The sequence below is a fragment of the Desmodus rotundus genome, chromosome 8 (assembly GCF_022682495.2).
Source record: "Desmodus rotundus isolate HL8 chromosome 8, HLdesRot8A.1, whole genome shotgun sequence".
Lineage (NCBI taxonomy): Eukaryota > Metazoa > Chordata > Mammalia > Chiroptera > Phyllostomidae > Desmodus > Desmodus rotundus.
The window spans coordinates 34,345,236-34,371,031 of NC_071394.1; the positions used below are offsets into that span (position 1 = coordinate 34,345,236).

At 39.2% G+C, this 25,796-nt stretch overlaps 1 protein-coding gene across 7 annotated transcripts in view; it reads left to right on the forward strand.

The window, feature by feature from the left end:
* The window catches only part of EYA1 (EYA transcriptional coactivator and phosphatase 1), a 296,853-nt gene that overhangs the window by 3,306 nt on the left and 267,751 nt on the right, over positions 1-25,796 (forward strand). For 6 of the 7 annotated variants that reach the window (XM_053929895.2, XM_053929894.2, XM_053929893.2 and 3 more), the window contains exon 2: positions 7,912-8,016. In XM_053929895.2, the coding sequence (XP_053785870.1) occupies positions 7,984-8,016 (33 nt within the window). In that variant the 5' untranslated portion in view covers positions 7,912-7,983. Of the gene's footprint in view, positions 1-7,911; positions 8,017-25,796 lie in introns of those variants that run through there. The other variant, XM_053929899.2, reaches the window with a different exon arrangement.

Genomic DNA, 25,796 nt, shown 5'->3' on the forward strand with positions numbered 1-25,796 from the left:
TTTTTAAATTCTTGACAGCTGAACTTACTGTAGGCGAAGCACAGACAAGGGACTTTCTGAATTTGACCAGGGTATTACCAAAAACCAAACCACCATTCACCATTCTGACTGAAGTCCTTCAAAATAAAGCCTTTAGGATTATATTAATTATCAACATGCCAATTGAACCTTAATATTAAAGAACATTATGTATCATCTAATCCTTATCTCTTAAACCAAGGGTATGTTTTTAAGCCTCTTCTTCACTTATACCTAAAAAGTGAACATTATTAGCTGTTGAACCCATATCACCTACTTAAGCAGGACTGAATGTCACTGGGGCTGTTGGTGGGTGAACATAGTGTTTGATTGTAGGGGCGGGTGGGCAAGGACTGTTATTCCCCCTGAAGAAGGCAGTCACCAATAAAACTGTTGCTTTCTTGACTGTACTGGAAAAAAAGGGGTTGACAACTGAAGAAATATGAAGTTCTAGCATATTTGGAAAAAATTATTAAATATATAGGTCACTGAATTTTGACAATTATGTAGACCCATGAATCCACTACCATTAAGATATAGAGTGCTTCTAACACCCGAAAAGTTCTCTTGTGCCTCTCTGCAATCCAACCCAACCCCCACCCCCACCCCCCATCCTGGCTTTGGGCAGCCATGGCCCTGCTTCACCCCTATGGATGAGTGTTTGTGGTGTATTTTTAACACCTTAAGAAGTATTTGCTGGTTGATCTTTCTATGTAGAAATGAAGAAGTAGATATTTTATATCCCCTCTTTCTCTTTTGAATAAAGGAAGAAAATCCATCATGTAGTTATGGTTCCTAAATTGGCATAACAGCAAACATAACCACTGAACGGAACACTTGTAGTTTGTTGCAGTTGTTCTAGAGTGTAAGTTATTTTAAAACCGAAACTGTAGTCTTACTAGGCAGAGAAAGGATTCTGGGACACATTGTATATGAACAACATCTGTGGAGGAGTAGCAATGCCCTGAATTCAGTAGATGCAACAGAATTAATATACCAACCCGGTGAAATTTGAGATAAATGTATTATGTATGCTTATGCTTCAGATTATTTTCCCTTAGATGCCTGCATTTGCTCATTACACAGGCCTGTGGTACTCAAGCAATAGTGTACCATTGATCCTCAAACTCATCGTGGGTGTGCACGATCCCAAGTTCACTAGAACGCATCTTGACTTTTCTTCTTGAGAAAATCCATGAGAGTGGATTTCATTTCAAGAGCAATGATGAGGGAAGAAAGAGCAAGTGTGGGATAACCATGCATGCTTTTATCAGCACCATGATTGTCCCCACCAATAATCTCATTAAGGCTTTCAAATGTCCAGCCATGGGTTTTAGTGCTCAGAAGTTTACCAGGAATACAGGAATTTGGTAACCTCTAACACAGGGAGATGCATGAATGCTGCCGAGATTACAGGTTCCTTTGTAATGACTTCACTTGCATATTTTTAAAATATGATTTTGGTGTTTCATCCTTCTACTAGGGCCAGTGTTATATGTAAGGGAAACCTGAATAAGAGAATTTGACCTCACTTTAATATTACTATTTTCAACTATAGTACATTTTAATCCTTTAATTATACTCTTTGGAATTTATCTTTAAGAAATAATGAAAAAAAAGGGGAAAAATCTGATGAATGAAGATGAAGTATAATATGATATATTGAAAGAGTGACAAACTCCACATGCCCTACTCTATAGGAATAACTCCTGATGGAATATTATACAAGCATTAAAAATGACTAATGTACAGACCATAAAATGCTTATGGCACAATGTTAAGAGAAACCAGAAAGACACAAGCATGAAGTGTTGCAATGATTATAGCTATGTAAAATTATGTATGCGTGCAGACAAGTTGAATTGATGGGATTATGGTATATTTGAGGTTTTTTAAAATATTGTTTATATAGTAAGTGGTACATTAACATAATACGTAGGTCTAACGCTCTTGAAAACATAGTCTGAATTCAACTATAGTTACTGAATAAATGCATGTCACCACTTCCCTAGTTTCTGTCAGCTCCTTTGATTGCCTCTTGCCTTCTCTTCTTTATCTGGTTAGAAGGAAGTCAAGTATGTTAGAAGCAGAACTCTGGTCATATCCATTTAGAAGTTTTATAAAGAATAGACAGGCTTCATACTTAAATTTTGAAAATAGCAGTACCAGTATATCAGTGGCAAAGCTATAAAAGCAAAGCGGTGTAGACATTTATTTCTATAGAAGCTACATCTCTAGCTGTAGAAGACTTCTTTCAGCAGCGAAAAGCTAAACTTTTTTTCATTAATGACTTCAGTGGTTGGGATGTGTTCCTTCACCATCTGAAAGAGCAGTGAGGATCTGGTTTCTGAGTCTGACTCACCTGAGTATGCCCACTCTGTTTTCCTTCATATGACCCAATTTCTTCGGCGGGCGAGGAAAGCAAAGCCGAGGTGACGGTGAGACAAGCATCTTGTGGCTTCTGGAGCCGTGGGCTAGCTGAGCAGGCCTCTGAAGGTGATTTACCCAATGGTTCATTTCACTGCAGACTTCTGTTTGTAAATTTTCTTAAAGACCCCTTGATTTGATATGTTTATTCAATCTGTAGTTGTAGTCTTCTGGGGACATGCTTCAGAATGGCCCTTTTCTTTTCATAAAGCAATGTTCCACCACTAGTTTCCTCCTGCTCCTCAGGAATGTTAGAAAACTCAACACTTGGTGAGAAGGCAAAGATTAAAGTGATGGTGTGTTGTAATGAAAATACTCTTTCATCCAAGGAGCCACAAGTTATTAACAGTGTCTGATGGGCCTCTGGTTCATTAGAGATGATTTATGTGTCATTAAAAATCTAACCCATTTTTCAAAATCAGCATGAAAAATTAAAATATATATGGATGTATACAATTTTTAAAAATATTGTTTTCTTTCTGGTTATATTAGTCCCTACCTCCACCCCCACTTTATTTTTATTCAACCTGGAAAGTCTGTCCCACGAGCCTGCTGGTCTAGAGCCTTTCTCTATTCACTTCCTGCCTCTGTAGCTTACACACTTATTCTAACTTCTCTTCTCCCAATCTTTTGTTCTGACAATAGCCAGAATGCTCTTGACGAGCTAGAACTAAAGTAAAAGCAAGATAATCTTTACTTGTGAAGTGAAGTGATACTGCTTGTGTTTACCAACTGCCTGGCTGTCTGATGGGTGGGAAAGAAGAGGAGTGTCTATGAGGAGAGATTATGGATTTTTAAAAAGATTTTATTTATTTTTAGAGAGAGAGGAAGGGAGGGAGAAAGAGAAGGAGAGAAACATCAATATGTGGTTGCCTCTCACATGCCCCCCACTGGGGACCTGGCCTGCAACCCAGGCATGTGTCCTGACTGGGAATCAAACTGGCAACCCTTTGGGTCACATGCTGGGACTCAATCCACTGAGCCACACCAGCCAGGGCTGATTATGGATTTTAAGAAACCTAGAAAACTCTAGGTTCAGAGCTCCTGAGTATTTTTTTTTAAATAATAAGGAAGCACAGAATAGATGTTTTGTCTCACATGCATTAATGTTTCTGCATTTAAAGCAACTCTGTATTTTAAAAATTAATAGGCTTATTGATTACAAAAGGGTATAAAATATCACCTCCAAATATGCATCACTAAATTCTATAGGTATAATTATAATGTCATCACCAGGGTTCCAATTTCCTCTGAAATGGTCTCAGTTTGATGCTTTCTGTCTTATCAATGTATAAATCTAATACTTATTTGCCATTCTCTATTTGCTAGTATATATATACTAATTTCATTTTGCTAGCTTGTTTGTTTTGTTGATTAGGTTCCACTTATAGGTGAGATTATGTGGTATTTGTCTTTCACCACCTGGCTTATTTCACTTAGCATAATGCTCTCCAGTTTCATCCATGCAGCCCTTTTCTACCCCACTCCTTCAAGATTAGCCTATATGAAGGAAATTTCTAAGGCTTCCATTTTTCCCGGTTTGGGTAACTTCACCTAGCAACTTTAGCTTTTCAGTGGTGTTTCATTAAGTCCAGGGGATTGGGACTGAAAAACATACAGTTCCCTCAGGTATTGAACAGATGAACTCAAACCGGCCAGTATCTCCTTGTCCAAGAGGGCCCCATTGTCTGTCCTGCCACCTACCTGGTTCTGCTCAGCACCAGATGCCTAGATTAGCATCTGTCCTGGGGCTGTTAATGCAAGTCAAGGATTCCACCACCTCAAGCTGTGGGTGCCCCCATCCTGTTACCTGTGGGTGGCAGTGGCCTTGGAAGGGGCTGGTTACCACTGTATACCCTTGGTGAGTGTGTTCAGGTATTACATGCAGCTAGTGAATGTGGAGAGTTGGGTTGTATTTCAATGTATGCCCAGTGGTGCTGCTTTTTCTCGCCATTTTGTTTAGTTGATCTTTTCTTCCTTCTAGTCAATAACTGTCTCCAGAATGGTGAACTTGGCCAGCAGAGCCCCAGGACATCTCTTAGTCCCTTGTCTCTTTATTAGGAAATCTTATACTTCAGTGGCTAATAAAAGGGTAGCCTTCCATTGTGTACAATTCCAAGAGTGTACCATAATAGTTAAGTCAGGAGTGGGCAAACAAAGGCTTTGGCTTTTTGGAGTGAATGCGCATGTGGGTGATTGACCAAGCCTGTGTTTGGCAAGGCTTAGTGTTGGGGACGGATGTGTGCATGCGTAACCGCCACCAGACTCCTGGCGCCCTGTCTTGCATGGATGCTTCTGCTACCAAGGCTTCTGCCTCTACTGCTCCACAGATCTCCCCAAACAAATTTCTTTTTTTAAACAGATTTTTATTTATTTATTTTTAGAGAGAGGGGAAGAGAAGGAGAGAGGAGAGAAACATCAACTGGTTGCCTCTTGCATGCCCCCAACCAGGGACCTAGCCTGCAACGCAGGCATGTTCCTTGACCAGAAATTGAACCAGTGACCTCAGTTGTCAGGCCAGTGCTCAATCCACTGAGGCACATCAGCCAGGGCTCCCCAAACAAATTCCATCCCACTGACCCTTCCATCAGTGTGCCACCTCCCTTTCCTATTGAATACCTTGCTTAGCCTCCTTGGATATTCTTTTACTGCTTTCTAGGAGCTGTCCTTGGCTTAAAGTCCCTGTGAAATATAATTCTAAGGACTCTATATGCATTTATGTGTAGGTCTATATAGTTTTATGAATAGCTATTCCCTGTGTGTAATAGGTATGTAGGTAGGTAGATAGATATATAGATATGAATCAAATAATCTGTTTTTGCTTGAGCCTATTTCTTAAGGTACTTGAAACAAATATTTAGGACCCCAAATTTGAAGCATATTTTTTAAGTCAATTGAATGATAGTATCATCATTTAACTGTCCACCTAATTCTACCTCAGCGTTTACATGTCTTCAAAAATTGCCATGTATCAATAACATTCATTCATTCATTCAAAATATTTAATGAGCGCCATATGTGACTGGAACGAGAAGGCAAGGCATGGTCCTAGCCCTCGTGGAGCTACAGTCTAGCGCAGGAAACAGGTAGAGAAATAATTACATTCCATTAGGTAAGTGCTATAATGGGGGCAGGCTTATTTATAAACCATGAGAGATCAAGTCCAGCGAGGGAATTAAGGGTTTACCAGAGCCAGGCTCCTAAATATCAGTAGACTCGGTCATGGCATAGATTTCATGGTTTGGATTGACATGTAGAAATCTGGAAACAACTACGCTGATTTAGCAAGCGGTGGAGGGTTTGTAAATAAAGTCCATGGCTCTCTGTGACTTTTTGATTTTTGAGTGGGAGTCTTTCTTAGTGGAGACATCTACCTGAAGCAGATGAATGCTGACTCTTTTGACTTCTCAATAATCTCAGTCTTTTCTTTTTTAGCCCAGGAAACAATAACAAACACAGTATTTAGTACAGAATAGTTTCATCTTCAGAAGAAATAAAATTACAAATGAAATACCTTTCATGCTCATGTAACTTGACCATTCTTAATACCTTAAACTGTTCAGTAAGTTCAATGTGGAAATATGGAAAAGAAACACATGGGAAATAATCCTGGAATATCAAATATACAGATTTTGATTGAAACATGTTCTCAGGACAGGTATAGAGAGGATGGGAATTTAGGGGAAATCAGAGGGGGCTTTGTCTCGGGCCTGCTCCCTTCTGTGAGGAATGAGACTGGACTTTGTCTCACTGCATATAGGTTCACTGTGGGCAATTTATGTGAAAACACTTTGTATGCCGTGAAGCATTTTACCAATGTAAGGCAGGATTATTATCATTATTTTAAATGCTACCTTATCGCCTGGAAAAGTTAACGGGCCTCCAGAGACTCACTCAGGCAATGAAAAAAAGTCTAGTTTCTGTAATATCTCTGCCCAAATTATACAAGGAATCCTGTCAAAGCAATGCTAGTGGATTTTAAGATTCAGTTTTGAAATTGTGCGTGATTCAAAATAGAGTGCTGTGTTGGTTTTATTCTCAGTTTAGCAGACGTAAATATATTCACATGCTTTTTATTTATTCCTAACCTGAAATTAAAAAATAACATCTTGTAAAAATTCCCTGAGGTTCTCCAAATTTTAGGGGCCTAGCTATTTTTGAGTCTCATATTGTCGGAAAAGCACCGTCTTTGTGCTGTCTAGGGGTTAAGGCACATGTTTTCCAGCATTGATAATTGTGAGCAAAATAATTGTACATGAGAATTGCTCTAGCATTTCAGTTACATCCCAAATGACCCAACCCTGAAATGTTTTACCCCAAAATTATGTATTTCAATACACACATTCATTACATTACAAATCTAAAATATGCACCTGTAGGATCCAATCCAGTAGAAATATTCCCTTTTGCAGACCTGAAACTGAGGCTCAGAGAGTCCAAACTATTGCCTGAGGCCATTCAGTTAGTTAGTGGCAGAGTGCGAACCTGAGTTCAGACAGCGTGACCTTGACTATGGTGGTTTTTCTACCCTGCTAACATGCACACGTTCAAATACTTTTCTAAAAAGTGATACTAAAGTCAAACTAGCATGTGTTCTCTATTCTGTAATTCTACGTGGGGTGGTATGAAGATCACATCTGTTTAAGGCAATTGCACGTACTTCATCGGAGTCGATGTGGGGCTTGTAGAGTAACGTCATAGTCGCCATGTCCGAAGTAGTAACCCTGAAAGTCTCTTTGGGATTCCTCACTGAACCTTGAGCATGAAAATTAATTTTGAAAGGCAATGAGAATGGGCAGCTAGATGGCTATATTCTGTTTTTGGAAGATAGCTGAATGCAGAATATATTTCAAAACACTATATTTATTGTCCATGCCTTGAAGTATCCCCAAACCCCATTCTTGTTGAAGGTGCGGAGTCTCTGAGAGTTCAGACTTGATCAGCCTGAAACTGTGACCTAATGTAAACTTGCTAAGAAATCGCATAATAATATCCTTGCCCTGAGGGTAAAACACTCAACTGGAGGTTTTTCTCTTTTATCCTCGCTCAGACTACAGTCATATTTCTTTGTTAGTATTTCCTCTTTGCATTGTGGTACAATTGACGTTGATAGATAGCATGGAGAAACTGAATTAAAACAAAAAAAAAAAAAAAGAAAGCTCTTACACTGTTGGCTCAAAAATAATGTGTGTGGAAAGCTCTCTAGCTGGCCCGCCTGTTCAGTTTTTTCCTTGGGCTGCAGCTGCTGACAGCAGACACGCTGAGCTATCATTTGACCACATTTGGCTCATGTAAATTGTGATAAACAGTGAGCCCATATTTATTTTAAAGATTCGTTCAGTGAAGGTAAGCATTCTTGACTTGTGTATACATGTTAGTAAGTGGAAAGCTGCAGATGGAAAAAGATCGACTCTTAATTTCATGCCACACAATTAATACGGCTCCTTGGTGCTCTCTTCCCCACAGGTGCAGGGCTGGTGGAACCCTTTGAAGAAGTGTGTAGCTAATAGCCCATCTATAATTCAGAAGAAGTCTTCAATGGAAGACCCCCGGGGGATAAATGGACCGTCTGTAAGTAAACAGAATGTCAGTCTTAAGGAAAGACTTATTACTTTTAAAATCATAATTACTATTTTTGTTGTAACCTGAGTGTCTAGAAATTCCTCAAAAGCTCTGTACCTATTTTTAATGATTTTGAGTTATGAATTAAGTAGTACTTTATTTCCTCAGTCAAACCTACTTGATATCTTTCTTAGAGGTTTTAGTCATCAACAGTGGGGTCCTAGAGGGAGAAGCCAACTTTTAGTATTACTTCATTACACCAAAAAGCATAATGTTATTTTAAGGCTTTCATCTTTCTTTGCCTTGGGGAAAACATATCTTTGTCTCATAAAACTTGAAATTAATATCTAAGTGTGTATTTGTTTTATACTACACATGTGCGCGTGTGTATATCTTTCAAACGTGTGTTTAGTGTGGCAGTTTCACAGTTTGATGAACTCTAGAATTGGCTTCAAATTAAGGAGAACCCTAGGTCTCTAAAGTTTTCTTTTGTTTGTTTATCTCGTGAGCAGAAGAGAAAGGGTTCAGGAATTTTCCTCAGGTCCCTATCAAGAAGAAAGAGAGCTTCTTTGCCTCATAAACAAATATTCCCCATCAGAGGTAATTTTACAAATAACCTTTGAGTTGTTTAGAACTTGAATAAGTCCACGGATATGAATTTTAGAAAAGCAGCCTTCAGTCAGTGAAAGCTGTTTCCTTGGAAAATTTCCATAGTAATGCTTGGGGTAGCATGTGTGACTTCGCCTTTTAAGTTCTTTGATCAATTGTGACGCTCTTAGACCTGTGGTTTCATTGCTCAGCTCTGTTCACAATAGAATTATTACAAACCCAAAGTGTGATCTTTAGTAATGCTGTTGTGGTTCCTGTAAATGCGTGTCTTACAAGACCTACTGGTGTTATACAATGAGCAGGAACTGCTAATGGATAAGGATTTTAATAACAAAGGGTCAAGTGCTATCAAAGTACTTCACAGTCGTACTGGATGCAATTACAGAGGGTATTTTATGGATCTCCTCAGTCATCTTTGTGAGCTAATTCACACAAACACTTCCAGATTGTTCTGCAGAGCATAGCTTTTATTCTGACCAGGAAAAGCACCCTTAACTTAACCTATTTAATTGGCTCGTTTGTTCTTTTAAGTTCTTGTTAGGGCCTGGGGTATTTGATTTTATTATCATGTTAAAAATACTTTTGTAGTGCATATAAAATAAATGAAAAATAAACTCACCAATAACTACTCCTGACTGCCTCCTTTTATGTAACTTTGCTACTTAGATTGACACAGGTTGATGTGCTGGAGAGTCCCTAGCACACTTAACAGAATCTGTAAATAAAGGTCGCTGACAGTATTTCCTTTGATATTTTATGTTATGCAAATTCTAATTCAAGAATTAAGGCATTCACGAAGATTTGAGAATGAAATGAACAAATAGGTGAAGAATATAATGATTAATTTCTTTTTGCTTATTGTAACAAAAAGATGTGTTCAGTGGACAATTTGATTATATATGGTTTTGAGGTTTTGTTTTATTACATAAAGAGGGAAGCAGTTCTGTTCTTGAAAGCTATCTGGCTGTCTCAGAAGTACAAAACTAGGGAGGGCTGTTTCTCCAGGGCAAACACGGTGGCATTGGAGAAGCGTTTCCTGGCAATTTGGCTGGCTCCTGCCTGCTGACCACGGAGGCACGCAGGGGCCCTGCACAGAGCCTTGGGTGGGCTCCTCAGGCTCACTGGCTCAGGCTCTCAGGTTTCCTCCTTCTCTTAGGATGTTGGAGCAACAGGTCCAAGATGGGAAGAGGACCTAGAACTTAGAAGAAAATGTTAAGATAACTGAGGAAAATAAAGGATCGAAAGGAGACCTGAAATATTACCAGAAGTACTTACATTTTCCAAATATGAACTGAACTTCCCCTTGCTCTTCATGTTCATCTTTCAAAACTTTTTTTTTTCCATGTGGCAGGACACCTTGGAGTCCCATGGGGCATGTCAAAACTTTTTCTTAAAAAAAGTCTCTACCATATTCAGAATAAACACAGGAGTGTATGGTACCCCATCCTCATTTTATCTTACTGACCCCCATCTCTCCTCACCATCACTGAAAGATTACAGTTTTTTCACAGTATTTTTTAGATAAAATTCACATATATTGGAAGGCACCAAACTTAACTACATCATTTTGATGAGCGGTTAATATCTATCACAATTACAATTTCCATCTCCCCAGCAGTTTCACAGGTCCCTTCTTACTCAATAGCTCCCCAATACCCCTCCCTGACCCCAGAGACAAGCACTGTTCCAGCGGTTTTTACTTTCGATCAGTTTTGTCTGCTCCAAATCTGCTATAAATGGAGTCCTCAGATAGTGTGTTCTCTTGTTTCTGCCTTTTTTCAGGCAGCATCATGTCTGTGTGACTCACCTTTAATGTTATGTGTATCATTTGTTGTTCATTTTTATTGGTGAATAGTATTGCATAGTATACATTCTTTTAAAACAATATTGAATATATTCTAAGCACTTGTCTGGGAACCTCAATTTCTGCATATGTAAGATGAGGAGCTTGAAATCCAATGAACCTAATGTTGTTTTATAATTTTACTATCCTCCACTCTAGCTCACAGAGTGTATTCCTGATAGGAGTAGGATCTTTAGATTTCTCATTAGAGACAGTATTTAAAAAAAAATAACAACAACTCTTTGAAAGGTTTTGAATCCAAAGCCAGTTTATAAAACATCTCTGTATTGTTCTACATGTGCAATTATTGGTATAGTATTGTGAATCTCTGCTGCCTTGGTAAACAATGATTCTTTCTCAACTTTGCATGGTCCTTTCTTTACTCCATAGATAGAAGTGTATGGGATGGGACAGGAGAGGAGTCAGTGGAGCCTCCTCATTTCTTCCTTTAGGCCATGACAGCTGGGAAGCCCAGGGGGTCTCGTGTGGGAGAGGCTGAGAGGAGCTCCCTTGGCATTTCAGTGCCCAGCGAGGGGGCATAGTGTGGGAATCCCTCGAACAAGGGTGTGTTCACTCTTAATCTTGATGGAATCATGCTTTGTCCCATTTGAAGTGGAAAGTTTTGAAGTGGCTCATGACACATGAGGAAGGAAAAAGGTCGATTATTTGAACATCACAAGGTACAGTAATCTGTCATGTAGCCTGTTGACCCTACCAGGGCTTTGGAGATGTGTCTATCACGTGACAAAGAATCATAGGCAGAGGTGAAGTAGTTGCTCATTTTGATCCTGAGCAGACACAGCACTGGGCGAAGGTGTTCAGTCAGAAGCCCCGCCTTTTTTATTCTGGAATGCTGCTTGTGTGTTTTCCACCTCTAGGAAGAAGTAGCTTATGATTTTGTAGGTTTTGTCCGTTCCTCAATTCACCTCATGAGGACAAAAAGGAGACGAGGAGGTTTATGGGGCTTTACAGCATTTCCGTCACAATTCTGGGCACTCCTCCGGCTCCTCTTGAGGAGCTTCCCTTTAAGGAGCTTCCACCACTCTCTCAGCAGAGCGCTGGTTGGCCCTCCCCGACATGAACAACTTCCAAACACAAACATCAGACACTCAAGATATGGCTACATCTTTCTATCCCTTTAGTTTCTGAGGATTTCTAGAAGAAAATCATGTCAAGATAAGAAAAGCATCCACTATCTCCTTAAAAGAAATTGAGTTAAAAACTAAATCGCTATATTTTTCCTTGAGGCTATGAAGCTTGCAGTTAGAAACCCACCATGTAAAAACTGAATCTTGTGTCTGAATTGGATAGGCAGTTTGGTTTCCTGAAAACCACATTTTAGGTTCAGAGTCAGAAGACCTAATTTTAACTTTTGGTAGTTAAATGGTTCGGGGCAGATTTCTAAGCATCAGTCTCCTTTGCTGTACCACAGAGATAATGCCATTTACCTTTTCTTATTTAAAATTACAACTTTGTAGGTCAAGTGGAATCATGTATTTTAAAGTTCTTTGAACACTGAAAAGTACAATCTAATTCTAATGCACTTGTGGTCATAAATGAAAAATGACCCGGTCACCTGCAGGTCTACAGTAGAAATTTTAGAATGCAACCATTATACCTGTGCTAGGTGTTACATGCACCAACACAACTTATGTCCAGTAATGCTGTTGTCAACTGTGGGGAAATCGGGTCTCCTGAGACTCTAAAGTGCAGGTGGCAAACACAAGGCCTGAGGGCCGAACCCGGCCCTCCTTGTTTTATCCGGCCGCAGCACCGAGCTCCTTGCCCCTAGTTAAGGACTAGTTACATTTACACGGTACTAAAATTACATTCAGCCCTTTGAAGGCCACTGCGAGGCTGATGTGGCCCCCGGTGAAAATGAGTCTGACATCCCTGCTCTAAAGAGAGTATGTAAATATAAGTGATAGTTAATTTACTTTCATTACAAAAATTTTAGGTGCTGATATTTGAGAGTTTTTTAGAGTAATTATGTTTAGGGCCTCATTGCATTCTTAAAACTGTGCTTCTTGCAACTCCTTTAAATTATGGTAAATTTGAAATGGTAACAGCAGCTTTTGCTGAGATGCTGGGTTTTGCAAGACAACCATTAAATAAAATACGTATGTTCCATAGTCCTATACTTGGAGATTCTAAAAGTGAAAAGAGACTTTTAACCAAAATGGAAGAATTATATATTTATTTTATTAATAGAAGCACACTGTTTAGCAGAAGTTACTAAAAGTAGTTATACAAGTCTGAGATATATATATATATATATATATATGAGATATGTATACAAGTCTGAGATATGTATACACATACACACATACACATACACATATACATATAATGTCAAATTAACTGGGAAATTATCAATTAAATCAGGATTTAATTTTTTTCAGCTTTATCATGAATGAGATGTTCTATATAAATTATACTTTTAGACTTAAATTTAAAAGTATAGAATCCAGTGGTTTGTTTTCTTTCCTCTCCTTCCTTCCTTCCTTCCTTCCTTCCTTCCTTCCTTCCTTCCTTCCTTCCTTCCTTTTAAAGCAGAAGCATCTTATTGGAAGCCTGCATTAGTTTCTTCAGGCTGCTTGAACAACATTCCACAAACTGGGACGAAACCTGCAGGGCAATCCTTCCTTGCTTCTTAGCTTCCGGAGGTCTGTGAATAGCCCCTGCTGTTCCAGGGCTAAAAACCCCAGCACTTCCATCTCCACCGATCTTGTCACATGGCCTTCTCCCCTCTGTGTCTGTCTCTTTTCCTCTTCTTATAAGGATACTAGTTATATTGGATTAGGGTACAACCTAGAGACCTCATCTTGATTACATTTGCAAACACTGTTTCCAAATAAGATCATATTCAGATACTGGAGATTAGGACTTCAACATATTTTGGGGGGGGGAGAGATACAATTCAACCTATAACAAAGCCTAATAAGAACGTAAAACCTAAAACCTTATTTATTTGCCTACCCATCCCATTCCCCTTGAATATTTTTAGTTTATTTTGTTGCAAGTAGTGGGACTCACTGTGAGCTGACTTAAGCAAACAAGAGGCAAGTCTTAAGAAAAACGGTATACAGGGAATTCAGGCAGTTTTCTTTCTATATTTCTCTGTAATGGTTTTAGTCCTCTTTTTGTTTGCAGACTGGCATTTCCTATACCCCCTGGCATAGTGCTGGCTGCTGATTGTGGCTGAGGTATTTCTGGGCCATCTACCATGCAGAAGGAAGGACCAGGACTGGTCCTGCTTGGGTCAGGACCCTGGCTGGTGGAGCAGGGAACCCAGAGAAGGGGCTGGGCAGACCACCCAATAGGTGCCTACTAGGGCCCTTTAAGAAACCCCAGGCTGTGCTAACAGAGGCAGCAATTTGAAAGCACAGCTCTAGTTCTGCCTCTTTGTCTTACAGATGGGGAAATTTAGCCCTTCATGTGCCATCACCCACATTCAAATCATTTTGATCGAAATATCTAACAGTGAATATATATACTTCTTTCCTGATGACTTAAGATCCTCGTTTAACTACAAGTTATAAACTGTATCCCTAATATACTGTTTTTCTTCTCTCCCTTGATTTGTCTGAGAGCAGGATTGCTTTACATTTGCAGGACTAGGCAGTAAAGCCTAAAGCTGGAGCCAAACTAGTTGAGATGGGTACACAGCAAATAGATACTAACTTGAAAAAGGAAAGACAGGTGGATGCAGTGAAGAAAGCCCTGGCATGGAAGCAGAATCGAGGTTACGAGTCACAGCGTATTAATTTTGGGAACTTGGGAAGCTTATGTCAAATTCTGAGCCTCAATATTGCTTTTATAAATAGAAGTAATAATATCTATATTATGGGTCTCTATAATGAAGGAATAAGATATCATCTGCCAAAGTGCTTTGTAGACTGCAAAGCGGTATACGCAGCCACTAGTGCGCAGCCTGTGGGGCATCCTTTCAGACAGCGCAGCACATTGCAAGTCAGATGCATGTGCTTCAGTCTTTGCTTAGCATGTGGTCTGCACCTTGACCTTTCTCAGCCTCAGTTCTTCCTCATTTGGAAGGTGGGTGCTAATACTTCCTTGCATGATTGTATGATTAAAAATAACATATGAAAGACATCTGATGAATAAGTAGTTTCTGGAGCCTGACGCCTCGGGCTGAGATGTGAGCTGTGATACCCACTAGCTGCAGGAAGCTGGGCACGTCTGTGTGCCTCCCTTGGGCCATCTTCCTCATCTGTAACCGGATGATGCTAATAACTTACAGCACAGGGTTGGTGTGAAGACTGAATGAGGTTATACAAGTGAGAGGACTTCCAGTGGTGCCTGACACACAGTAAGTGCTGTCTTAAGTGTTTGCTGTTCTTACCAACATCAAAGGTGCCAGGCACACATACAGCAAGTGCTTTTAAAAAAACGCCGTTGTTATTTAAAATGGATTAGACTAGGGCAAAGGGGGACTATCTCTCATTTTAGTTATAATGTGGGTACAGTCACAGGGTTAAGATGAGATTATGACGGGGGCCGTCAGACCATGATGGGAGGAATGAGGCAAAGTCTGCCTTTGAACAGGCAGGGCTGCTTTGGGCACACTGGAAAGCTGGCGTGTGATCTGAGGGTTTGGAGGAGACTGGCTGTCAAAGTTCAAATTGGACACCAGTTGAGTTAGCAGTTAGGTATTTTAGGTAAAGAATAAAACCTAGACAGGAAAACTGTTCCAGAGCCAGGACAGTGACTTGTTTACATTTCCATGGCCCAACACCATGTCAAGCCCTTTATACGCACTCAGTAAGCATTTGTTTATCAGAGCTGGCCGGAATCCTATGTCCTGGTACAGCTCACTTGGGCCATAGGCACTGAACACATGGAGTGTGACACGGATGCAAATTGCTTGTGGCAGATGCTGGAAAGAAAGGAAAGAGGGTCTTTAACCATTCAGACTCACTGGCTGTGGCCTGCCTCCGCTCTGGCACTCTTAACGTGCGGGAGTCTGAGAGCTCAACTCACGGTGGGGGTCAGGACCAGAGATACATAACCAATTAGCAGTGATGGAACGTGGATCTCTCTATACGAGGAAAATGCTCAGACTTTGGAATTTTTTGTTTTGTTTTGATATTTGCAGGTAAGAAAGACACCTTAAATACTTAAAAGAAAAAAAAAACTGTCCTGGTTTACAATTCTGTTAGGAATGATGGTAATCGCCAGAAGTATGAGCTAGAACAAGAAAGGCACTTCAATATAGTGGTGATATAATAAACATTTTCTGTAAAGAGCCAGGTAGTAAGTATTTTAGGCTTTGCACACTAGAAGATTCTACGGCATGTCTCAACTCCTTGGGTGTGGCATGAAAGCTGCTGCGGAGCAGACCCACCGGAAGTCAGAGGTGAACTGCAGATAAACCGCCACCCCCATCTCTTGTCCACTTGGGGGCCGTTCAACAGCTGCACTGCTCTCGCGCCATCCCTTCAAGCTTCCCCCTTTCGCTCCCGTCAGTCCAGCTCTGTCATCTTGGATTCGACTTATTTCCTCCCTCTGGGCCTCATTTTCTTCTTTCATAAAATGAAGAACTGAGGAGATCTCTTCTAGTTCTAACAAAACATGATTTAGTTAGTGTCCATATTGTACTAGATAACCAAAGTTAATAAAGTTTATACATCGCAAAATAAATATGTGTGGTGGTCCCCAGGGGATGGACAGGAGGACGCATCATGGAAGCCAAGCATCGGTGGGAACCCACCAAACACTCAGCCTGACGATCCAACTCACAGTTCCAGGACAGCATTTGCATCCCGTGTGATGCATCTCTACCTTTCTGAGGTCTCCTGGTCGCTTTCTCTGGAAACCTTCTTCATCCCTCCGTCAATGAATATTACTGTTTGTAGAGCTCAAAGTATATCTTTATATTGGCACTAGTACTATGACGAAGGTCTTTGATGCCCACATTTCTGTTCATGTATAATTTTATTTATATAAACATTTCTATGATTCATTTAAAAAGGTGCTTGAAATATGGATAAAGATCCTGTCTACATTTTGTATACCATTCCAGAATGTGTTGTGATTTCAAAATATGTTCACAAATTCTTTAATAGTCCTTGCTTTAAGAGATGGGGTCTCTTCTGACCTGGGCCTAACAGGCACAGTGGCTGTGCTCAGCTTGGCAGTGGCTGGGAATCTGCTCATCATTGCTGCCTTCACAGCCTCCCTATTTTGGGCCCCTAGTACTTGTCCCCTGCTATAGGCCGGCCCACTGCAGGGGGATACGAATGCCCAACAACAGTGAGCAATGCCTGAGCCTGTCCCTGGAAGGAGGTAAAGGCCAGGCCTTGGTGTTGGGGAGGAGCCCAGACCCAGAGCTGAAAAAGTTGGAGCACATTGGAGCCTGGAACCAAGAGAGACTGAGGGGAGAGTGCAGAGGATAAAAGGCAGAGGAGGGGGAGGAGCTGGTCAGGCTGGCAGAGAACAGGGGGTCCGTGGGGATGCTCTTGGTTGGACTTGAGGAAGTGCTGAGAGTCTGAGAGCGGAGCTGACTGTGTCCAGACTGGAGAGCCCCCCCAACCCAGCAGAGGCTGGGATGGGGGGCATGTTGGGGCCCTTTCATCTGGTCCTATTTCTGGTGCTCTTGGAAGTCTCTGCCCAGCCCAAGGAAGAACTAACATGACCAGCCTAGGCCTACCCCAAACACTTGTCAGCCAGGCCAGGAGGCCCACTACTGCCCCCTGCCCCCAAACCAGGCAGTGCTCTCTGCTCTCCTTGCCTGTAGTGATGAGTCTATCCTGGCCACAGTCATGTACTCAAGATGCCCAGGCCTTTGGGGTCTGGGTCTGTTTCGGTGTCATGGATAATGCAGTCGGTTATGGTGAGGGAAAGGTTCTGGGTTACAGGTGAGCCCTGGTTAGACTTTAGAAAGCCACCTTCAATGCTTCTGAGGCAGGTACAAATAAACAAAAATCAACAGACCAAAAAAAAAAGAGATGGGGTCCCTTGATGCTGTCCCCTCCCTTTGGGTGTGGTCTGGGCTTAGTGACTCGCTCACTTCTAATCGGAAAAAAAGAGCAGAAATGATGGTATGCCACTGCGGACACTAGGTCCTAAAAGCTGATGTGAATCAGTTCCTCTGGGGGGGAGCAGGCTGCCATGTTGTGAGGATGCTCAGGCAGCCTTGTGGAGAGGCCCTCGTGACTGGGAATGGAACTTTGAAAGTGGGTCCCCCAACCCCAGTCCCGCTGTCAGAGGATGCTGCTGCAGCAGACAGCTGAGGTGCCTTCTTATGAGAGCCCCTAGAATCTAATGGCACCTAACTAAACCGCAACCAGACTTCTAACACTGAAAGAGTTCTGTGAGATAATACATGCGTGTTATTTGAAGATGCTAAGTGTTGGGTAATTTGTTACACAGCAGTGGATAACTAACACAGTGATCCTGTTCATTTTTTTGCATTAAAATTATTTTTGCTTAGTATTTTGAACAGAAGAAGTGAAGCTTGATAATTAATGTAACCAATTATATAAATGGATATTAAATTTATTACAGAATCAGGATGTACAACCTTTTGGCATCTCTGCACCACACTGGAAGAAGAGTTGTCTTGGGCCACACATTAAATGCATTGTGACACATATTCACAAGAGAATCTCATAATCTTTTAAGTAAATTTACAATTTTGTGTTGGGCCCCATTCACAGCCATCCTGGGCTGTATGTGGCCCATGGGCTGCAGGTTGGACATGCCTGTTTAATATAACTATATAACATGTAATTATATAAATATAGTTTATATAATTCGTTTTTCTACCACTTTTCATGTAGTCAGTCGCTGGGGGTTTTTCTCTCTTTTGCACACTGAGGACATTCAGGTGTCAGTTTATTCATCTTTATCTCCTCTCCCCCAAGCAGAACTCTTTCTTCTTCATACAATAAGTGCTTTGAACTGCTAATTAGCATATATTTTATACCATTTTGCATTGTTCACACATATTTACAAATCTGTTTGCCTTCTGGACTGTGAGCTGTTTCAGGGCAGAGAGCATGAGAGGGGAATAACACCCTCCTCTGACACTCAGCCCTCTTTATTTTGCACAATGTAGATGTGAAAAAACACTTTGGTTGAATGAATGAATGAATGATGAATGGGTACAATTTCCTGGAGCGGCAGAATTATAAGCAGAGAGAAATCTTCACGTGTGCTAGTTTGGTAGCTATCTTCTTCATGGCTCCAGGGAAGCATGCACCTTGGGAAAAACCCTAGAATCACACTCAGAGCTGTTTACCTGTCAGGCTTCATGAAGGTAGAGGTACGCTGAAAATACACACCTCTGCTGTGAAACCTCATTAAGAGGACCTCCATTAATGGAAAATTTCTGATAATTTGAGCAGAGGATGAGGTTTATTTCACATGTCCTTTTATGAAAATAGGATTATCAAAGAGAAGAATATAGACTAATTTTACCTATGTGAAAATAGATGGGCAAAATAAGCTGGTAGTCATGTACCAAATTTTTATATGCTTTTCACAAATAAACTGTATTCATTAGAGAAGTTTTGCAAATTGCTCTACAAAGTTAAACTAGATCAATGACTCTTTATATGTCAAAAGAATTCTTGAAATTTTGTAAAAGGTCTCCTAAATTCAAAATTAACATAGATATGACCAACATTCTCATAATTTTTAAAAGTTTGATTCATGTTATGCTGTGAACATATACTCCTATGTTGTATCAATAAAACAGTAACTGAGTTTGTGTTCTTATAAGCTGAAGTCAGCAGATACTGTGGGGGTACAGGAGGGAGCACCGGCTTGGGGAGCAGCTGAAGGCTTGTGTTGGAGTCCTGGCTCACCTGGGGCCTGAGAGCAGGCAAATCTCTGACCATCTCTGAGCCGGTATCTTCATCCTGAACATGGGCGTAGTATTTCAGTGCTGTGTGTCTCAGCATCGTTGTGAGGACCGAAAGGAGAACACGAATAGCTTTGTTAAGCAACATAGCAATACACATACACATTATGTGTTTATCAAAATCACACCTTAAAAAACAGTGAATAAAGAACAGTGTGTTCCTCCAGGTGCTACTTAAAAAAAAAAAAACTTAGTGTCTTCTTTAACAATTTTTCCTCTCTTTTTGTAAGAGTAGGACATAAAAGTCTTTATTAAATTGCTACATTTATTTTATATCTTTATTTTGAAATACGATGTGCATAATGTGAGGAGATGCAGGAGAAAGTAAGTATTGGGCTGCACAAATAATAAAGGGGACAACTGTTTATTCACTTGTACTTATTTTTACTTAAACTATGTATTAAAGTAAAATTATTTTCAGGGATCCCACAACTTATGGTGATTTATTTTGAAGTTTAAAAATTCTCAAAATTTTATTGTATCAAAAATCATTGATACATGATTCCTTTCTTTAATGATTTCTTAAAATTTACTGTATTTCTTTCAAAGTACAGCCATCTGGGATGTTTTTAACAATAAAATATTATGCTTTGAGAGTAATCAAACAATCACCTTAACACCAGTTACAGTGCCAGTATATTTATAAAGATAAAAATAAATGCCATATTATTATCTTAAAATGTCATTAAAAAGCTAGGTTATTACTATTCTATATCTAATTTCCATTTACATAAAGAGACAGATTTTCTTAGAATAAGGCAAAATGACCAAAAACACATTTTACTTTTTTTACTTATACTGCTTACCTTAGTGATTTTTTAGTGATTTGTCTATTCAAGTTTCCATACATTTACTTGGCCCCATCTGCTAAGCTGGGTAGCTTTAAAAATGAGTTCAAGAATATTTTGCATTTGGGCGTGTGAAATTATGTTCCCTGTGAAATGTTTATAATTGGTTAGCTATGCCTGCATTTAACCACTTGCGTTCTCAAAATAAGAAACCGTTGGTGGTGAGGTGAAACCAAACAACATATAAATAATTTCATCCATAGAGCTGACTTTTATTAAAGTTCATTTGTTAAGAAGTTCACATTAGACATTAAAATGAGTGGTTTTCTCAGATTCTAAAATATTTGGAAAAAATATATACTCACTCTTTACTATGGACTAACAAAATCAGATCTACATTTTAACATAAAGCAATTAGCATGTTATCTTTTAAAAAACAGTTATCTTTCTGTTTGCCCTGGGATAATTATTTAAATACAGTGATTGATTTCAATCAAAATCAACATACCTTATACTTCTACAATTTATTTTATTTTATTTTTTTCCTAGTACACAGACTATTTATTTATTTATTTATTTATTTATTTATTTATTTATTTAAATGGTGATATTTCTACATTTTCAATTCAAACTGTGGGTCAGGCTGCCATCTTAAAACAATATAACCACCAACGACTTCAAATGAACATGTGATCTATTTGTGGTATTAAATGAGGACGGTAACTCACAGAACCATCAGCTATGGCAGCAAGGGGAGTAACTGGGCTGCTCCGCGCGGGTGTGCCATGAGAGTGTGTGGTGAACTCCTCATCCCTCTGCACGTTGGAGTCCCTTTGCAGGCTGCATTGACTTCTTGGGACAAAGGTGATCTACTGCAATTTTAGTTGAAGTTAGTGGCTTCCACGTATACTGCTAATAAGAGTTGAATAGATTTTTATATTACTTTGGAAGACCAGGCCCAAAAATCTTATAATGTTCTTACCTACCTTAAAAATTGAGAAAAGATAGTATATAATATTAAAAGAATTTGTAAATGTAAAAAAAGAAAGTTTATAGTCCTATAACTAATTAATTAAAACTTTTAAGATGACAAATGTTTTGCTAAAAAATAAAATACATATATTGTATATTAAATTGATTCAGATATTATCAAAGAGTCCTTTAAAGTTGTTTCCAAAAAAGTTGTTTGTATTGATAGCTAAGTGCTCCAAACATTGTATATTTGTTAAATCAATAACAATTATTATTTTTTTAAGATTTCATTTATTTATTTTCAGACAGAGGGGAAGGGAGGGAGCTAGAGAGGGATAGAAACATCAGTGTGTGGTTGCTTCTCACATGCTCCCTACTGGGAACCTGGCCTGCAACCCAGGCATGTACTCTGACTGGGAATCGAACTGGGAACCCGTTGGTTCGCAGGCTGGTGCTCAATCCACTGAGCCACACCAGCCAGGGCTCCATAACAGTTCTTAAACATACAAGTAGTTTTATGGGAAAAGATGAAATGAGCTGACTTTGTGGGGCAGTATCAGCTTTATGTCCTTGGAGATGTTCAGTGTATATTACAACTAAGAATAAATAAATTCATTAGGTATTTATTGTACTATGCAGCCAGGGGTGTTCTAAGTACTGTACACATGTAGCCTTCACTCATAGTACTTGGTGATAAGCTGTTGGAGACTGTGCATGGGAATCTGTGGAAGTGGACTACCTCCTAGATCCCTCCCACAGCTGAGACTTCGAGAATCCACATTTACTACCTGGTGCCTAATGAAAGAGAGCAGATGGGGCTATCAGGACCAAGGTCGTTTTCCCACATTCAAGGAGGCAAAGTGAATAATGCTGTCTGGGTTCCTTTGGGGTTAGCATATAATTTTGAAGAAAACTTTCTATTTCTTTTCAGGAAGGTTCACATAAAGCACATACAGATTAGAAATACTCCTGCTATTTCTCGCCATTTTCAAACCCTCCCTGAGCCCCCCAATATAGTATTAAAGTCCTTTCATTCTTTTTAATGTCTTACTTGTTGATCTATAATAAAATAATATAAACTTTGGAGGTTATAAAAGAACTCAGGGTAAAAATCTTGGTTTTTTCCTTCTCTTATTTCCTCTTTTATTTCTTTTCTTTATATCAGAAGCTCAGATTAATAGTAACAAATTTGATCTTACAATGGGAAATCTAATTTCTTATTGAATAGGTAATAAAAAAAGAAAAACCTTCAAAAATATGTGCAGCCTTGAGAGAAAAGTATAACAGCCTTGCTTATGAAATGTTTGGAAAACACAGAGCAATTACCTAACTTTTCTGTAGGTTTAGTGAAAAATGGGTATGTTTAGATTTGGATGGTTTAAAAAAATGTCAACAGACCCTATTTCCCCCAATCTAAAATCTTAGTGAAATAGAGGAATTCTACAATAATTTCTCCAGATAATAAATGCCTGCTTTTCCATGCATCCTACTTTTACAAATTTCTGCAGGACTTCTAGGGATGAAGTCTTCACTTTGAACAGTCTTTTGTCTAACTTTCATTGTTTCTTCACGTGTCCATGAATCCCTTCTTATTTGTAGTTCCACACTTTTTTCAAAATATGAATCTGTGAGTATTTTTAGTTAAATTTAGAATTAACCTCACAAATATGATAATCTTACTAGCCTTCATGTCATGTCACGGCACTGTGAGCAATATGAGAGCAAATTTGGGGTATGACCGAAAGCATCATAATCAGCCATTTAAAATATTTTTTGCATGTTTTGTTGAGGCTGTTTTCATCTATTATTAATTTACTGTATATGTTTTCTTAGATTCAATTCCAAGTAATGATGCTCTGAGTTAAAGAAATATTTTTTTATGAAGATGGGACCCTACTATATAGCATGAGAATAGTTAATTTACTATGTCCAGTCTAGAGATAAATATTTTTAAATTAAAAAAATATTTAGATACATGTTGATATTCATGGAACTTTGGGAACTGAAATATATTTACAACTAACTACAAAGACAGTTCACTGTGATACCTCATGTAAATTTTTTAAAAGTTCCTTGAAGGTACTATATTTTAGGTTCATTTCTTTGATATATATGTGTGTGTTCGTGTGTGTATACATATATATACACATTTACGTAGATGTATACATACATACATATACATGTATATATATTTGTGAGTCTAAAAACATGTTCCCAACTTCAGTCTTTATTTCTAATCTTCATTCCCTCTTTGTCAGAATTAGCCCAAATTAACTAGGAGATTCAGCTCACTCAAGCAGAACTGTGCCTGGGGGCGTGGAGGGGGAGAGGAAGTTCTTCATCTCTTTCTCAGAGGTGTGGTTCTGTTTACTTTGGAAAGAAAAGATACAAGTATCTCCTAAAGTGGATTAGACATGGCGAGACAAGATGATACATTTGCACTCTAAATTCTCAAGCAGCTGTGAGAACGCCTTATGTGTGAAATTTCTTACCTTCTTAAAAATCCTGATAGAGTTGTAGCTAAGCTCTTAACAGTGAAAAACAAACTGCCAATGAAGTTTATTTTCTTTTTTGCTGAGTTTTCTGGACCATTGTTCCGCTTGAGGGGCCCTGTTTGTTAGTTTTGGCTGGGGGACCTCTCTTCCTTCAGGATAAGCTCTCCTTAGGCACTTGCACACCTCGTACTCAGGGCGGCCTAACAGTTTATTCACAGCCCCTGCTAAAGCATAATTCAACTGCGTGACTTCCTGTCTCAAAGGAGGGGGTGCCGGCACGGGGGTCTGTATCGCTGATGTCCATGTTGTGGAAAACTAGGACATTTTTGTATGTTCTCATGCAAGGCTCCCGCTAGAAGTTTTATTTTGAAGCTGGCTCGCAGCCTTTTTTGCTGTGACTTGGACACTGATCTGATTTTCTGCTTTTATAGCCCCTTTAGAAAAAATTAAAATATTTAATTCAACATTAACAGTGCTTACAAGCTACATAGCAGAATAAAATCACATTACAAACATTGTAGCATTAGATTTTATCGCCATTTATTTCTTCTAGCCTGTCCAGGGATTTCTTCCTGTTCGGTAGAACTAATTTGCAGTCAGACATTGAGGTCTTCTAGAAGGCCAGCAGGCTCCAGAAATTAATTTATCCAAATAACCGATCCCTCCTAGGCCAACCGTAGAGGGATAGCAAAATGGCCTGAGAAGGCAGAGCCTCCTTTTGAAGTCTGGAATGTTTTGACTGACTTGAAACAGGCGGCTGGAATGAAAGGATAATTTTCAGTGACCCAGGGGAATTTTTTTTTTTTTGCCATTTTCAAATATTAGGTAAAACAAAGAGAAATTGCTTGCTCTAATTTAGAAAGACTTAGTAATCAGGAAGGCAACCAGACTGAGAATAAAGTTCTAAGGTATGGAGCAGAAGCTTATTTACCAACCCTAGATGACTGGCAAAGCCAAAATTACTAAACCATTAGAAAATCTTAGAGGGGGTATGTTTTAGTCAACATATCTGTATTTTCATCCCCTATACCTGAGTCATTTTCTTAGTATTTTCTCAAAAGAGAGTTAATTGCTATGATTTATTGCCACCTAAAAACATCGCTATATTTTAATCTTAATTTTATTAAACAGGAGGTTGTGTTTAAAGTAGCCTGCTCTACTAAATTAGTTTACTAGAAACACTGAGTTGATATTTCATATTTGTCTAATTTTCAGAAAGATAAATAGATTCCGGAGTCATTAGATCTTTAAAGCAGACTGTTACATAAGCTACAGCACAGGACTTTCTGATGTTTTCTGACTCCAAGTCAGAGTAGTTGGTCAAAGTCATTCTGAATAGATTCATTTCTTATACTGTAAATTGATGTTCATTGTCACAGAAAAAAAAATACCCTTTCTGTTTTTAGCGAAGAAAATGAATTAAAAGTAGAAATTGGTAACCAAACAATTTCTCATTAAGGTACAAATAGGAAATGCTTCTTCTTACATAATATATTCAATGTCATCTATCGTGCAATCGTGCACTTACATAGGGTACTTAAGAGAAAAGGACGGAATAATACAATTTAACAGTTCTGTCTAGTAGTACATGCCGACTGATTATGAGCTTAGGCTTTATTTTACAGTTTTGGAGAACTGGAATTTATGTACCGATGAGGCCACAAGCACGCCAATCCTGCTATTGGCAATTCCCATTCTTTAACTGGTGAAGTATGTCCCAATTTAATTTAAATAAAACAAGATTGTAATTTTACTTAGTTTAGTTTGTTGTCAGGTTGGCTGGCTCATTTTGAGTTGGGTTGATTGGCACGCTATGTTCTCATCGCTGAAGGATCACACCTCATTTCCCTAAGAGTCATCTTTCATTTTTGCACCAGTTTTCCATTTGATCAGCTGCTCTTCCAAAGCCAAAGTGCCTGGTAAATATAAGAAAGTCCTCTGAAGACAGTGTTCTTCTGTTGGGAGGTGACATTCAGGTTATTCCTAGGTGTTACAGAGAGACAACAGCATTGTCCCTTCCCCTTTTCATCATCTCCAAGGTCTTTAACTTAGTAAACGTCTGAGTCAAAAATGTCAGCTCTTTGATAAGTTGAGGGGAATAGCCTTTGGAAGAGAAGGAAATAGAGAGGGTTAAGTGTCAGTGGACTGGGGCCAGCAGTGTTGACAAATTTAGAAGTGAAATTGAGTCAAGCTAT